Raw genomic sequence first — 17,955 nt, forward strand, 5'->3', positions numbered from 1 at the left:
AAAGACCAGAATGTTGCATATCAAACTGAACTAAATAGTGTTTTGATGTTCATAAAAAATCGTGTTAAAATGAAAAATTCCTTGGAAAGTTCTTTTATTCTGTGATTTTGTTGAATTTCTAAAAAGATTAGTCAAACAACAGATTTTGTTAATTAAATTTTCAATATAATTATTTTGAAATCAATTCTTATTTGCAAAGCTTCAGTTAATTTTATTTGAAAATACTTATATAACTATACGGTATAACTGTTAAAAATAATTATATAAATGGAGAAAAAAATACTGTTAATTTGATTAAATCTTGATAGACAATTTTTCTTCTCCTTACCTAGAAAAATACAGAGAAAATTATCATTATTTTATTTGGGTTCCCAGACGTCCTGTCACAACACTGTGAACAGATGTATAAATAACTTAATTACAATAGTAAACAATAGCCTAACAAGTGAATCCATTCGTCAGATTGGCCAGTCAAGACTTGCTGAAAAACTCATCTTGTTGAATTTAATTAGTAAATTGTATGTATTAGGTTGTCCGTGAAATGACAGAAAATGTCAGCTATTTATAAGTGACCAAACCAATTACACACTAATGAGTACAAATAATTTAGTTATTGTTTGATACTAATTAAATTGTTGGTTGATTAATGGAGAAATGTAAAACCTTTGGCTGTTTAGATTCAATTAACTGGACAGTATGGTTAATGAAGTTCTTCATGAGGAATTACTACTCTAAAATACTCGTTCAAAATAGTTCTTCCTGACAAATTACTGCTTCAAAATATTTCTCCCTGACGAATTATCGTCACTACAAAATTTTTGAACACAGATCATAAATTACTCCACAACTGAAAAGCTTTTCTTGAAATCTTTAGGATTTTTTGCCTGCACTTTTTCTTTCCTAAGTGAAAAGAGGACACAACTCTTTTTGGTTTCAGTCGGGAGGAATTTTTTTGTCATGTAAAGGAACACATTACAGAACAAAGTCTGTGTTTTTAGTTTGCATTCACATGTTAAATTTTTTTCTAGAAAGGCTATCTGAGTAGAATTGTACAAAGTTTTCATCATAAGTTATAAAGATAAATAAAAGGCAAAGGTATATTATCATTTATAGGTTTCGTCTCGCCTGCTGTGGAAGTAAGGCTTATATGTGCTATTGTTGGTGTTAGGTTGTTAACACTTGTTAAAGTTTGTGATAAGACATATTTCTGTGGTTTTAGTTTATTAAGGAACTACTTTTCATATCTTAAATATAAAACTATGGCCAACTTTTTCAATATCTTTGATTTGCCACTCTTTCAGTGTTTGATATATTTTTTAGAAGGCTGAGAAAAGGACTTGTAAACTTCAAATTGCTGTACAAAGTAAATAATGGTCACTGAGAAATAATTTGTGGGAAACTTTTTAGACAGATTTAAGCTTATCCATAAATAGGCAGTCACATGAATTACTTTCAGTGACAGCACTTGAATATTGTGGTTTTTTTTTTATGTCTTTCATTTTGAGTTGGCTGTCATTTTTTTTACTAAATATTGTTATCATTTTCAATTTTCAGATGTGGCAGAAAATCAAGAGACACTACACCACAAGGAAGAAAGGTATGTATCATTCTTATATTTTGAAAATATGGTCAAATTATTATTCTTTTATTTAATTTTGTTCAAAAATAATAATGTATCTGTTTATATTTATATTGTTATCAGAAATGTGCTATATCAGTTGGTAAAATAGATGAAAAATAGTCTAGCATAAAATTCCAATTCCAAAAAATATCACATAAAGTCTTCAGTGACAATTCTTTTCAAATCTTTCAAATATTTTTACAGCAAGAATACATGCGTTTGTGGCGTGTGGCCTTTAGTATATTTACTCCAGTTTTATATGTTTTTTACAAGTATTTAATTGACAAATTAGATTCAGATGAGAGTATTGGATATCTTTCAATGACATTTATTTTCCTTAATTTGATCATTTGATTTGAAGTTTGTGAGACTAATAGAATTCAGTTTTCTATTAGTTCTTTACATGGCCAACCTTCTATCATTATGATATCCTTGATATGGAGAGAATTATAGAGATTGTCATTATCTTAGCAGTGTGTTAAACAATTTCAAGATCTTTTATTATAACTTCTTAGTAGGAAAATAATGCTAATTTATTAGTAGACTTGAAATATAGTCAGATAATTAGAATTAAAATCACACCTTTTATGTATAAAATGTATGTAATTACAAATTTATTATCTCCCTTTTCAAAGAAGTACTGAAATGTCGATTGAATTTCATGCAAAATAGAAATATTTTTCTCTTAGAATATTTATAACTGATTATTTCAAAAGTACTAGGTCAGGAACAAGGTAGCAATTTAATTTGATACACTGATTTTAACCAGATTTTTTTCTGAACATTATTCTTGAACAAAGGACAGGTACCACAGGAAAGAAGATCATATTTCAATTAAACTTTATAATTTGACAAATTTTGTTTGATTTTATTCAGAAATTAGATACAAAAAATGTAGAAAACTATTTATTTGTAATTTAATGATGTCAGTTAGCCTGAAGTTCTTTTCTCACATCAGATCTCCTTTACACCATGATGTAACTGTATTACCAGTGTTCTTATTGTAACATACAATACTCGTAATAGTATTCAATGAATACCATATTTAAATAAATAAATGATTTATTTGCTATCAGGACTTTCTACTATTCTGACCAAACAAATAAAGAAATAAAACCACAATAAATTTTAATTTACTTATTTTCTTTTCTGATTGCCCAGATTGTCTTTCTGTGAAAATATTGTAATTGTAAGAATTATCCAATAACTGCTTTATATTGTTGACATTTTTAAGAGACACATATTTTATTGAAAGGATATCTTTTTAATGGTTAAACCTTGCCAAAATTAGTTTTAATTTATTGAAAATGTCTTGTCTGAGACTTCAAACAAGAGAATTAATATACTAAAGGTCAAATGATCTAAATGTAACATATGTAACCATGCTCTCTATAAATGAACTTATGAAAAAAAAAACCTGTAGCTCTCAATAATATTTGTATTGGTCATTGTGGGATATCAAAGTGTGCCATTACTGTGTTTAAATTTTCAGATTGTCTTATTCCTAGGACAAACCGTCAAAATAAATAACAGCAATAAAAATTTCATTGTAAGTACAAATTCATTTTACCTGAAAAAAAGATTAATAATCATATTTTTTTTCCTTAGTCTTAAAAAATTTATCAAAACTTCTGAAAATATATATATAAAGTGATATTTTTTCATTGTAGAATTTGTCATCACCACCAGTCAGGAGAGGGAAGGAGTCTCCTGCCACAGAGGTGGTTTCACAATCAAGATTTGAGGTAAAGTTACAACTTACTGGCGGCATTTATATAATACTGACATTATTCATAGTCTCTTTTCAATACAAATTTTACTCATTCAAATGTTTTGGCCACACTTTTTTGTCATCTGCCAAATAGAAGGGCTATTGATACACATTTATTTTATTTAAAAACAAATAATTTTTGAAAGTTGGAAAATATTTTATTTTAAAAGAAACAAGAAAGAATTTAACTTGTAGATATTTAACCACAAAAATGGAAATATTTAGTTGATTCATAAAGATGAAAGGTGTGTTTTAATTAGTTGGGAGAGTGGTTAGTTTATATAACCGATAGTTTGAAAACTATTATTAAATTACGGACTGGAATATTTTCTTCTTTAATGGCAACTAACTTTTAAAAATACACAAACATTACAGAAATTCATAAAAAGTTTATTTCGATATTGAAATATACGACTGCAAGTTTTACATGATGTGAAAATGCGGCGGTGCATTGATTGATCAACATATGGGGGTTGCCCCTATGATTTAAATGTTCATTTGACAGAGAGGATTTACACAGATCAAAGTTAGTATTGTGATGCAAGTCGTCTTCCGTACTGAGTAGCTGTGAATAATTCATTTACAGGGAGCCTTTCTCTCATCTTTTGTTACAACTGTTTTACGATATTTCATTGAAGTCTTTAAAAGTAATTAATAGTTGATCAATCAGTCTTTATGTCGCACTTGGAGTTTGTCAAACAAACTTGCAAATAATTGATTACGAATTTTGTTCAAGTTTCACCAGGATTATAATTTTGTCTGTGTTAGCATTAATTAGTTGCGATTCTTTGTCGATATATTTCTGTGTCTGTAGACTATAATTGATCCGTAATCTAAAGTTAGTTCTTAGAACATTTGTTGACGATTGTTTTGCCGACCTGCCCCTTATTGACAATTTCACTGCTCATTTTACGCAGTAGCATGTTCGTATGAAAAGGAGAGTAGGGCAATGTTAAAATAAATGGTTGTCATTGTTGTGTTAATCTGTCAATAGCTGGAGTAGTCAGACAAATTGTATAAATGAAGTTCAATAAAAACTTGAGCAGATACTAATATAAATACTCTTGTAAAGAAACCGCAGAAGAAATCGGTGTGGTTTATCTTTGGCAGGGATTAGATAGGGGGATGAAAGGACTTCCTTCACACTAGATAAATGGGTGTTAAATAATGTTCAATCTTTGTGATTAAAATATAATGAGAAAGTAATTTAAATGTTTCAATTTTATTCTATGCAAATTTTATCATTTGATATGAGTAAATTACATAAAGTAGTATTCTTTTGATATGAACTAAGTCTTTAATCACTTCAATATTCTGTCAATAAGTAAATATTAAGTTTGTTCATTTTACATTCTACCGATAACAATGACTAATAGTACTGGATTAGAAATTTTTATTTTCATTCAGAATTTAAATATTTTATATTAATATTAGATAAATAGTATTTCCTCTAATTACCTGCCACTAATTTGAGGTCACGATTTTGATTTTATTGAGGTGTGACAATTCAGTCAAATTCCTGCAGTTAACACAAAAAATATAACATTTCTTTATAAAATTTATTAACTTTGAGACCTATGATATATTTAGAAAGAGAAAATCTAATTGGTTTTATCCTTTGAACTGAGGTTGGAAGTTTATTGAGAATTTTGTGAAGACAGTTGATATTTAGTTCCCAGGAACAAGAAAGAAGTTAAAATTTTAATGAATAAAAATTGGAGTGAGTTATTGTAAACTTTTTTTTTTAAGAAATAGTTATGAAACAGTTAATTTTAAAGTTAATACATGTATGAGGTGATTGTTCCTTTTTGACAGAAATTATTTTTGCTATGTCACCTCTTCTTTGATATCAATAAATAACAATAAGTTCTGTTTAATGGAAGATTTATATCAGTGTCTGTCCAATACTCTGACAAGGAAAAGATTTGTTTTAAATCAATTGTCTTATGCTCAGTCAAAAAGAAAAGATTATTTTAACCATGTCAAATCAGATTTCCTTGGTTTTAAATAAATGTTTTTCTAATACTGTCAAAACCTTGTCAGACAAAACCCACTCTAACTGACCACAGGACAGACAAAAGGTCTGAAACACTGACCTCAACATTAACACTGCACATTTTAATTAACCCTAAAATACAGCTACAATTCAATTAAGCATAGGCCATTATAAAGATACAAATTATAACTGACAGACAAAAGTTATTTGTTTGTCCTCATGCTTCCAAATTTATATTTCATGGGAAGAAACACATTGTATTTAAAATGTGATTAAACTAACTGATAATGTATTATTTCTTTTTCTGTCTTTAAGGGGGGGGGGATATTTTTAGTTTTCATTAGTTTGAAATAGTATTGAAGTACAATGATATATATGGAACATGTATCCTTTCATAAAGGAGTCTTTAACCAGGCTCTAAAATAAAAAAGTATAGCATGGTTGTTAATCATTTTACATATTTATTCATCTAAATTACAAAAGTGTTGTTAACAAGAAAGATTAGGACAAATTAACATAAGTAGTTTGAATTTATATCAAGGAAATATAGAATGTATTTCTACATTCCTATATTTTAATGGAAAAAAATAAGTTATATTGGCTTAGGATTGTTTTGTGTTAACAATTTATGCTATATTTATGGATTGTAAGCTAACCTGTTAATTGTATTTGTATATATGTCCCTAAAGGAATATGGTTTCACTTATCACAAGTCAAATTATTAAAAAAAAATAATTACTGCATTTTAGTGTAACTGATATGAGCACCTTAACGTGATCCCTAATTGTCATAAACATTGTACATGTCATTGGGTCTTTTGGACCTAATTGCTCGTTCAGAATTTGTATTGTCCGAGGTGTTAAAGGCTGTGTAATATAAATCTAACCCTATTGTTATTAATCTATTTACAGACGTACCTTAGGATCAAATGTAACCGTCAAGCTCGTCTAACCAGTAAGTTGTCAGTTATTACGTTTCGCTTCCTTCGTGGGTAGTTCCCTGATACTATTGTTCGGAAACTTGGTATGCTGATCAGACAAATTGATAAACTAAGGAGATGCCACAAGTAGTTACCAAATCTTAATCAATTAACAACAGAATGATTTCAGGTTCAAAAGACGACCAATAATTTATTTCATTTAAAGTAGTGTTTGACAAGTTTTTACAGATCTGAGCAGAGATAGCGGAGTTAAATTGAAAAATAAAACAATTAAAATAAGATCATTCTTTTAGTGGAATGGTGTAAGATAGAACTGGTGACTCAGTTAAGTTTGTATTGGCTCTTCTGATATCATGATAAGTGTTGACAAGCCGTAGAGAACATGGATCATGCGATATACTCGTTTATCACACTTGTAATTATTAAGTCATTAGCGTTGAAAAATAAGTCCACTTGAATTTAGATATGGAAACTTATAATTAAGTTAGATAAAAGATTTTACCAAAGGACAGATTATTTTTTCCACTTTTTTCTTTCTTCCTGTTTTCAATTTTTCTGACGATGAAAAAAGTAAATGTATTTTGAATTTATCATTATTTAATTCAATATTATTTCTTACAAGACTATTTACAATAGCCATTCCATTTTCAATTTCAATTGACTTTACATGATTAATTTATTATTATATTTTTATATTGGTGTAGGTCGTACTAAAAACAAAAAGAGAAGACCAACTGAAGAAAGCTGCTGTCCTATATGTAACGAGAAATTGTCTGGAACTTCAGAGGAATTAAATGGCCATGTAGAATTATGTCTGAAAAAGGTAGCAAAATATTTTGATAGGTAGTGTAGATAATTTGTTTAAGTATTGGAATTTAGCTTATATTTTGTTTATTATTAGAAGTTAAAAATATGTAGTAAAGTTTTAAATCATATTTTGAACACTGGATCGTTTTAGGTTAAAAATTCAGAACACGTCAGATAAAATATTATTGAAAACATTACCTTGTATTAAAATTCATTAAACATCTGGTATTATGTAATATCAAAATAAATGATTATAACGATATTTGGAGTCCGACTTTTGTTATTTTTCCAGCAGAGAGGAGAGTTGGAGGATGAGAACATTGATGTTGAAGGTGACGACGAACAGTATGAAGAGTACACATGGGCGGGGCAGACTCGAATCAGAGCTACCACCATGTTGGAAGGAGGATTTGCAAGTAAGTCTTGACAGGATAGACAAGAAATCTTTAAAAGAATTTAAATGCCAACATGCCAGAAGGAAGATTTGAGGCACATCAAACATATCAGTAGTCTGCGTACAAAATATGTGTTTGTTTCAGGCACTTTTGGATTTTGCATAACAAAAGAGACTTTATTGATTGTTTTGATTCAAATTTGTACACTGTCAACTAAAGAATATCCATTTTAAAACCTTCTAGTAATACTAACATGACTAACATTCATCAATATGCAGGGCAAAAATTATTTAAAAATATTAAGAGAAAAAAATCAGATCAAAAATGTATTTTAAAAGTAATTTTGATTTCATGGATGATTTATTTTATTTGTGGTTCATTAACTCCTTATTTTCATAAAATTTCATGCAGCTTTCTCCAGTTGATTTTTTATTGAATACCAATATATGTTGTTAAACATGAGACCTTGGGCCAAAAATAAAATATTGTTTGTTTCCCCTCACACAACCGACCCGGTAAAATCACCGCGACCCGAAAAATTTTATTGGCCATTCTTGTCCACTATTTTTTTTTGTTATGTTGGTTATTGGTGTTATCTTTCCGATGCTGTAGTCAACGATCGTTGGTTTTTTGTGATACCTTTATGATGCTGTAGTCAACGAGCGTTTCAAATCAAGGCATTTTTGCAAGGAAGCGTCTACATGATTCGGAATCAAGGAAACAAAGCCACACGATTTGTGTGCAAGGGTGATCTTTTTTGAAAATAAAAAAAAACCTGAAGCATCTTTCAACCCGCTGAGTGCATCTTAATTTGTTTTGTATCTAACCTCTGTTCCTGAATCGTGCTTTAAAATCTATCTACTTACTTTGTCTTTGAACAGGTTGGGCACAAGTCAGGAAATGTGGGATACATGTATTCCCTGCTTTCAGGGAACGTCCCTGTTTTCTGGTGTAAAAAAAAAACTAGTTTAAATGGGATTTCCTTTTTCAATTTATGGCATGAACATTACACATGTTACAAAAGGGCACGTTTTAACGTTATAACTGCATCCGTAGAATTCGTAAATACTTATTAAAAGTATTTTAGGAAATACAAAACATGAATATAAAGTGAAGCCGTGTTTCTTCTAGAACTCGAAAAAAACATACAAATCTTTGTTTAGGAATCAATTGACCAAGCTGCATGATCCAGGTGTAACTGAACATAACTAAATTAATATGTTCACTTCTATTGAAAATTTTTATTCATTGAATTTTAATTCCCAAGTGATTAACATACATGTATCTTTTTGTCATCTCATAATTGATGATCAATGTATGAATTGGTGAACAAAGGAATTGTTTTGTTGTGAGTTATGCATCAAATTTGACTTGAAATAAACTTGATTTTTTAACTAAAAAAACACTTGCTATCATTAACATGATTGAGCATTGTTATCACAAGTAGAATATGCGCTTTTGTAGATTTCATTACATTAAATGAATAGGAAAAAAGGAGGTCCCTGTATAATGTTTTGTTTTAACACCAGAAAACTGGGGTGTACACTGAATTAGAATACAGGGAATACCCCACTTTTCTTGACTTGAGCCTTACCTGTTGAATTTTATACAAATTCAATATAGAAAACCATATCAAGGAATAAAATAAAATAATTTGCCTACCTACCTACCCATACCCTAACAACCTCAGTCGGGTGAGGGGAAACAAAGATATTTTTAATGTTGGCCTTGATTGTCTGATTCTGAAGTTAATATTATGTAGGTAATTAGCTGGACCAGTTTGCCGTAGTTTTACTCTGACATATTAGTAATCTAAGTGTATTTGCAGTAATTACAAAAACTTCATTCATCAAACAATGTCAGCCCAATACACATCATATCTAGATAACAAATGATCATTTAATCTTCAACTTCCGTTGGTTAGATGAAAACAGGGATTATGAAATAACTGTATATGATTATTAGAAACCATGTGTCAATTATAAGTTCACTTTTCTTTATCAAAATAATTGTGTGAGTGTCAGTATTTAATGATGTTGGTCAGATATGTTGTTGTATGATTAATGGTGAAACAGTGAATCAAACCCTGATGTATTACAAGGTTTTCCAATGTAGGTTCATGTTAGCAAAATATTAATATTTCGTAGTTGATGCAAAATCTGTATTTAATATTGCAGAGAAAACTAATAACTGCCTAGGCGTAATAATTAACAAAATAACAAATTTGATTGGCTTCCATAAGGGAAGGCAGTCAAATATTTCAAGCATTTGACAAAATATATATTCCTGCAGCTATAAAATGTTATAGTCTCGATTGAATTGATAGTGAATTAGTGAATATAGGTACATTACACCTTATTGCTATGTGTTTGCCATTACTGTACATCACAAAGGTTCTTTGTAAAATTTTGACGTCATAATACAAAATGTCTAACGCCACAATTGAAAATGATTGTTGTATGTCTAAAGTTCAAGCAGCACAGATTTTCAAATAGCAATCAGGTGTACACAATAACCAGCTTTAGGGGTGCATCATCTGTCTGGCTATAAATGATAATAAAAAAATCTTTTCTGAAACCATTTTCCATATTGGAACCAAATATAGCTAAATTTATCTTCAAAGTGCGTAGTTTCAAACTGAAACCAAAAGTGAACCACTGTTACTCAAAAAACAACAAAGGACAGAAGTAAAGTGACTAAGGTTTTCAATATTAAGTTGATGTCATACAATGCAAATGATATATAAGAAGTCTCTTTTCTTTAAGAATTATTGTTTACCAACCCAAATCATCATCAAACATAGCTGCCATCATTACTTTGTTCTGTTGATCAGTTTATTTTGTCTTGTTTTATAGGATCAGGATTTCAGACCATGTGTAAGAGAACATAGCTGCCATCATTACTTTGTTCTGTTGATCAGTTTATTTTGTTTTGTTTTATAGGATCAGGATTTCAGACCATGTGTAAGAGAACATAGCTGCCATCATTACTTTGTTCTGTTGATCAGTTTATTTTGTCTTGTTTTATAGGATCAGGATTTCAGACCATGTGTAAGAGAACATAGCTGCCATCATTACTTTGTTCTGTTGATCAGTTTATTTTGTTTTGTTTTATAGGATCAGGATTTCAGACCATGTGTAAGAGAACATAGCTGCCATCATTACTTTGTTCTGTTGATCAGTTTATTTTGTTTTGTTTTATAGGATCAGGATTTCAGACCATGTGTAAGAGAACATAGCTGCCATCATTACTTTGTTCTGTTGATCAGTTTGTTATGTTTTGTTTTATAGGATCAGGATTTCAGACCATGTGTAAGAGAACATCTGATGAAGAAGTGGATTTAAATGTTGATGGAGATGATTCAGAAATGTATGGACGACCACAGTATCCTTAACAGATTGTAATACTTGTATTGTGTATATACTATACTGTTTCTACCCAACATATCCACAAATTATAAACAAAAAAAATGCTGCCAAAATATATAATGTCTACACACAAATTGCACAAATTCATTATTTTCAGTTTGAAATTAAATTTTCTAAATTCTTATTTCCCATCCATGGATCAGTTCTTTAAAACGAAACAAACTCCTAGGATTCCTAAACAATAAGTGAAGATAACCGGTGATTCAGTCTGTAAAACTGATGAATAGAAAGATGAAATTATTTCCTCACATTATTCAAGTAGAGGGAAAATGACACCCTCTCTCAATTTAAAAAATGTACTATTTTACGGCTGACTATACAGTTTGGTTTTCTCATTGTTGAAGGCTGTAAGTTGGCCAATACTTACATCCACTTCATTTGAACTTTGGTGGATAGTTCATGTGCAATTATACCTTATTTCTATATTAGCAGCACACAAAATATAAGACAAAAATAAATAAAATTAAGAATGGAAATGGGGAATGTGTCAAAGAGACAACAATCCGACCAAAAGGTAGACAACAGCCAAAGGCCATGAACGGGTCTACAATGCAGCAATTAACTCCCACATCCAGAGTCGTGCTTCAGCTGCCTCCTAAACAAAAATGTATACTAGTTCAGTGATAATGGACGTCATACTTAACTCCAAAATATACGCAAGAAACTACAATTAAAAATCATACAAAACTAACAAAGGCCAGAGGCTCCGGACTTGGGACAGGTGCAAAAATGTGGCAGGGTTAAACATAATTTTAGAGATCTCAACACACAACAATATGCACAGTAAAACTCAGTTCAAAAGAAGTCTGAGTCTGATGTCAGAATAGGTATCAAAAGAAACTTAACAAAATGACAATAATACATAAATTAAGAAATGACTACTAGCAGTTACTGAAATGCCAGCTCCATACCACAATCCTCAACAGAAATTACTTTGTATATTTTGCAAAGTGAGTAAAGAAGCCATCTATATTGATGGTAATAAAGAAGTAATTGAATTTGTGGAGGAATATTTTTTTCTTCAAAATAATCAAAGTTTTCTTAACTGTAACAAGATATAATGAAGCTGATATTATTCCTTGTTCCTCAGAGGAACCCAATGAGGAGAGAGAAAGGGAGGCACTACGTGGGGCTGTATTAGGGTAGGTACCTCATCATGTTAATATATAATTGTTCCTCAGAGGAACCCAATGAGGAGAGAGAAAGAGGCACTATGTGGGGTTGTATTAGGGTAGGTACTTCATCATGTAAATATATAATTATTCCTCGGAGGAACCCAATGAGAAGAGAGAAAGAGAGGCACTACGAGGGGCTGTATTAGGGTAGGTACCTCATCATGAAAATACATAATTGTTCCTCAGAGGAACCCAATGAGGAGAGAGAAAGAGAGGCACTACGAGGGGCTGTATTAGGGTAGGTACCTCATCATGAAAATACATAATTGTTCCTCAGAGGAACCCAATGAGGAGAGAGAAAGAGAGGCACTACGAGGGGCTGTATTAGGGTAGGTACCTCATCATGTAAACAAAAATGTAATATACCTTTTCCTAAAAAGAACCCAATGAGGAGAGAGAAAGAGAGGCACTACGAGGGGCTGTATTAGGGTAGGTACCTCATCATGTAAACAAAAATGTAATATACCTTTTCCTAAAAAGAACCAATGAGGAGAGAGAATTGGAGGCACTATGTAGAACTGTGTTATGGCCTCTGTTAATATCACTTTTTAAGAAGTCAATAAAACTGCATATTCATCTAATCAAAAGACAGCAATTATAAAGTGTTGAAACCGTTTGCTTCCACAGTCATAGCTAAAATATCAACAAAAATCTGATAAATTTTCTCCTTTCCCTGATCCTGTTCTGTAATTAGGTTGATGCTTACCTTTATATCTACATCGTGGTGAAATGGTCAGTTACAATAGATGTTGATGGAATCATTCAGATTTACAAATCCACAGTTTGATCTACATAGTTGTCAAATTTTCTATTTTCAGAATGTTTGTGAATTAGATTTTATCTTCCTTTTTTTAATTTTACAGAGCATCCACCTGTTCATCAATACAACCCAAAGGTTAGTTACTTTATAAAGATACATTAATCATTAGAAGGTATAATTTTCTGTTTAATAATGCATTTAAGACTTGATGTTTTAAAAACTTAAATTCAATTAATTTGATGGGTGTACATTTAAAGGTTCTACCATAAGTGACATGGGCTTCTGTTTGTACATAAATTGAATTGTTATTTTGACAGGTAGGCAAAGTTAAAATTTCTAATATTATATTGGATTTCTTGATAAAACATGAAATTTTGAGATTATAATATAGTTTGTAAGTTAACATGTCTAAAATTTGACCACATATATTTTTTGCAGCAAGTACCAGTGAAGAAGGAATGGATGTAAATGAAGCCAATAAGTCTCCTTCTCATGATACACAGTAAGTTGGCTTGTAATCACTTAAACTTGACGGGTTTAGTTTAGTGCATTATTTGATCAAGTTGAAAGAATATGTTCAATAAGGCTCAAATATGACCCCTATAGTTAGCAAACACCATGTTCTACTTAATTCAAAGAAACTAAGCCCATTTCAATGGTCTGGGTAACATATAACACCTGCATGAATGAATTATAACATATAGTAAGAAGAAGCTCTCTACATTTTTTTTTAGGTCGCCACATCAACAGTATTCTGAAGGTGATTAACGGAAGAATTTGTACAAGGGGACATACATCCTTCATTATAGCATTATGGTTTAGTAAATATTTGAAATTATTGTATTGACTACTATTTTGGCACCAAGGAATATTTTTGATGGTGTTGTAATTAACAATTAATGATTTTATTTACAGATTAGAATCAAACTCCAGTAATGTTATAGAAGCATTAAAAACAAAACTAAAAGATAGAGATGCAGACCAAAAAACAAAATGTCTAATTTGCATGGTGAGTGTTAATAAATTAATGTACAGAACAAAACTGACTTTACTTAATGTTCTTGTGCTGATTCAGAATATGTTATAACAAGAGCAAAATTTAATTATGCAAAACATTGACAAATTTTAATTAAAACAAAACAAAATATGGTGAAAATATGAGAGACTTTTGAAAGTGAATAACTTGGCCTTTTAAAAACTGAAGATAAAGATAAGAAAAAAAATGAATATTATGCAACGTATGCATGAAAAATAAGCATGTGTATCAACATAAAAATTAATAATCTGTCCTAAAAAATCCTCTCCCCCTCCCTAGAATATCAAATAGTTATCCCCTTATAATGATGCTTAATGCTAAAATCAGATAGGATTCGGTGATTTGTAATTATTGTGCTTATATTTCAGGAAGCCTACAATAAACCTGTGACATCAATACAATGTTGGCATGTTCACTGTGAAGACTGCTGGTTAAAAACATTAGTAAGTTGTTAGGTTTTGTCACTGGCTAATGTTTGAAGAATCAGGTTTGTTTGTCTCTGTTAGCTTTAAAACAAATTCAGAGGCAACAATTTTAAGGAAGGAAAATAATAATTAGGAGTAATAAAGAAGTTAATGGAGGCTGTAAGTTGTTGAGTCATTACTCATTGAAATGGAAATAATATTGAGAGTGGAAATAGGGAATATGTCAAAGAGACATCTGACCATGAAAAGAGCAGCTAACAGCCAAAAGGCCACCAATGGGCCTTCAAATCAGCGATAAAATCCTGTACCCAGAGGTAGGCCTCAGCTGGCCCCCAAAGAAAGATATGTACTGGCTCAGTGAAAATGGAAGTCATACTAAACGCCAAAACATATTAATGAACTGAAATTAAAAAAAATACAAGAATAACAAAGGCCAGAGGCTCTTGATGTTGGACAGGCTCAAAAATGTGTCGGTTAAACATTGTTTTGTTAGATCTCAACCCTCCCCTATACCTCTAGCCAATGTAGAATAAAGAAACACACAGCAATATACTTGTAAAAGAAGTCCAAATCAAATGTTACAATAGGTAACGAAAGAAACTAAGCAAAATGACAATGATACATAAATTGACAAAGAATTACTAGCAGTTACTGATATGCCAGCTCCAGAACTCAAATTCAACTGATTGAACGATTATGTCACTATCCTATGAAAATCAAGTACAATTCCTCCTGTTAGGGTTTAGTATTATACCATCATAATATATAGAATGTAATTATTTATATATTTCCAGGGAGCTAAGAAGTTATGCCCCCAGTGTAATATGATAACCTCTCCTGGAGATTTGAGAAGAATATATTTATAGATTTATGTTGTGGCTGACAGATAAGATATGTGTTGGATATTTGTTATGTGGATTGACAAGATTATCAATGACTTTGTTGTACATCTGTATTTCAATCAATTAAAGAAAAAAATAAAAAGGAATGAATGTACTGGGTAGTACATCTTTGTCTTCTAAAGACAGTGATGTAATATGTTGTATTAGGATAAAAAAATCTAATTGCACAATCTATTGCCGGTTAATTTCACACATGAAAAAAATCACATTCATTATATTTTTGCTTCTGAAATAATGTCATCCTTCTCGCTACCATTAACGGTTAATTCTGATATTTTGAATGTCTGCAGAAGTATGAATGATACATATTGTTTCTGTCTTTTTGTTATTTGACCATCAGAGTTAAGTAATTTCCTGTATGGTTGTGTATGTTGTTACAGCTGATTTGTGTTTTCTGTGTTATATTGATATTGACTTGAAAGTTTTAGGTTCTAGAGATTTTAAAATTGCTTACATTCAATGATATTAAAAGTTCTTAGTTATTAGCTTCATTTGGTAGTAATTACTTCAATCTGTCTCTAAAGAGGGCAAAGTAAAAATACTGTTAACATTTGGTAGTAATTACTTCAATCTGTCTCTAAAGAGGGCAAAGTAAAAATACTGTTAACATTTGGTAGTTATTACTTCAATCTGTCTCTAAAGAGGGCAAAGTAGGTAGTAATTACTTCAATCTGTCTCTAAAGAGGGCAAAGTAAAAATACTGTTAACATTTGGTAGTTATTACTTCAATCTGTCTCTAAAGAGGGCAAAGTAGGTAGTAATTACTTCAATCTGTCTCTAAAGAGGGCAAAGTAGGTAGTAATTACTTCAATCTGTCTCTAAAGAGGGCAAAGTAGGTAGTAATTACTTCAATCTGTCTCTAAAGAGGACAAAGTAAAAATACTGTTAACATTTGGTAGTAATTACTTCAATCTGTCTCTAAAGAGGGCAAAGTAAAAATACTGTTAACATTTGGTAGTTATTACTTCAATCTGTCTCTAAAGAGGGCAAAGTAGGTAGTAATTACTTCAATCTGTCTCTAAAGAGGGCAAAGTAGGTAGTAATTACTTCAATCTGTCTCTAAAGAGGACAAAGTAAAAATACTGTTAACATTTGGTAGTAATTACTTCAATCTGTCTCTAAAGAGGGCAAAGTAAAAATACTGTTAACATTTGGTAGTTATTACTTCAATCTGTCTCTAAAGAGGGCAAAGTAGGTAGTAATTACTTCAATCTGTCTCTAAAGAGGGCAAAGTAGGTAGTAATTACTTCAATCTGTCTCTAAAGAGGACAAAGTAAAAATACTGTTAACATTTGGTAGTAATTACTTCAATCTGTCTCTAAAGAGGGCAAAGTAAAAATACTGTTAACATTTGGTAGTAATTACTTCAATCCGTCTCTAAAGAGGGCAAAGTAAAAATACTGTTAACATTTGGTAGTAATTACTTCAATCTGTCTCTAAAGAGGACAAAGTAAAAATACTGTTAACATTTGGTAGTAATTACTTCAATCCGTCTCTAAAGAGGACAAAGTAAAAATACTGTTAACATTTGGTAGTAATTACTTCAATCCGTCTCTAAAGAGGACAAAGTAAAATACTGTTAACATTTGGTAGTAATTACTTCAATCTGTCTCTAAAGAGGACAAAGTAAAAATACTGTTAAAGGAAAGATGTGGGGACAGATGTTTTCTGCTCATTTTATAGATTACACATTGTAAAAACACTGGTGACAAAGGATTTAAAATAAAACTTATTTTCAAATATTTCTGGCTTTAATTTAAAAGAGTTTCATATAAAATTCAGACAATTGCATTTGTATAACTATAAGTAGAACCTAGTGGGATTTTATTTTATTTTAAGGTAATTTGCTTTTTATATTGCAAAAACAATGGAATGACAAAAAAAAAGAAATTATTAAGTGGGTTGTATATATTCCTTACAACTATCCAAAAATTAGTGAATTTTATAAAATCTTTACATCTCATGACTCGATATTAAAAATAAAAGATTTCAAAATGTAGATTTTAGAGTTTTTATGCAATTGTTAAAGATATAGTGCTACAAGACACCAGTGTATTATATTCTAACACTAGTCTGATTATTGTTGTGTACTAAACTATTGTTTTATACTAATATATGAGAAGATTATCTAGGAATAAAATCATGTTATATTTAATGTTGTTTCTTCATCTTATTTAGAGTTTGTTTTGTATTGATTTCATGATTACATTCCAACTCATGAAGTGTTTTAGAATCATTTACAAGCATTTTCAACTACTATCTGATGATGGAAATTTTTCTGCTTTGCTGCTGATGAATGGTGTTGTCTTAACATCCTACCAGTCCGTGCTAAGCCAGCAGCATTCAATCTGTTAGTTTGGGATTCAAACTTAGTTTAATTTTGGACCTTAATGTAGACCAATTTGAAAATGGGACCAAAAATTAAGAATCTACATACACAGTTAGATTCGGCATATCAAAGAACCCCAATTATTCAATTTTTGATGAATTCAAACTAAGTTTAATTTTGGACCCTTTGGGCCCCTTATTCCTAAATGGTTGAGACCAAAACTCCCAAAATCAATCCAACCTTCCTTTTATATTCACAAACCTTGTGTTTAAATTTCATAGATTTCTATTCACTTATACTTTAATAAGTTATAATGCGAAAACCAAAAAAAAAAAGCTTATTTGGGCCCCTTTTTGGACCCAAATTCCTA

The 17,955-nt window shown here is 30.5% G+C and overlaps 1 protein-coding gene across 9 annotated transcripts in view; it reads left to right on the forward strand.

The window, feature by feature from the left end:
- The window catches only part of LOC143057314 (E3 ubiquitin-protein ligase Rnf220-like), a 40,082-nt gene extending 22,671 nt beyond the window's left edge, over positions 1 to 17,411 (forward strand). For 2 of the 9 annotated variants that reach the window (XM_076230669.1, XM_076230612.1), the window contains 13 exons: positions 1,555 to 1,597; positions 3,292 to 3,366; positions 6,300 to 6,342; positions 7,027 to 7,151; positions 7,428 to 7,551; positions 10,821 to 10,914; positions 12,014 to 12,100; positions 12,997 to 13,028; positions 13,332 to 13,395; positions 13,809 to 13,902; positions 14,298 to 14,372; positions 15,149 to 15,969; positions 16,093 to 17,411. In XM_076230669.1, the coding sequence (XP_076086784.1) occupies positions 1,555 to 1,597; positions 3,292 to 3,366; positions 6,300 to 6,342; positions 7,027 to 7,151; positions 7,428 to 7,551; positions 10,821 to 10,914; positions 12,014 to 12,100; positions 12,997 to 13,028; positions 13,332 to 13,395; positions 13,809 to 13,902; positions 14,298 to 14,372; positions 15,149 to 15,220 (928 nt within the window). In that variant the 3' untranslated portion in view covers positions 15,221 to 15,969; positions 16,093 to 17,411. The remainder of the gene's footprint in view (positions 1 to 1,554; positions 1,598 to 3,291; positions 3,367 to 6,299; positions 6,343 to 7,026; positions 7,152 to 7,427; positions 7,552 to 10,820; positions 10,915 to 12,013; positions 12,101 to 12,996; positions 13,029 to 13,331; positions 13,396 to 13,808; positions 13,903 to 14,297; positions 14,373 to 15,148; positions 15,970 to 16,092) is intronic. The other 7 variants (XM_076230619.1, XM_076230627.1, XM_076230634.1 and 4 more) reach the window with 7 other exon arrangements.
- Positions 17,412 to 17,955: the final 544 nt, after the last annotated feature.

The sequence above is a fragment of the Mytilus galloprovincialis genome, chromosome 1 (genome assembly GCF_965363235.1).
Source record: "Mytilus galloprovincialis chromosome 1, xbMytGall1.hap1.1, whole genome shotgun sequence".
NCBI classification, from domain to species: Eukaryota; Metazoa; Mollusca; class Bivalvia; order Mytilida; family Mytilidae; genus Mytilus; species Mytilus galloprovincialis.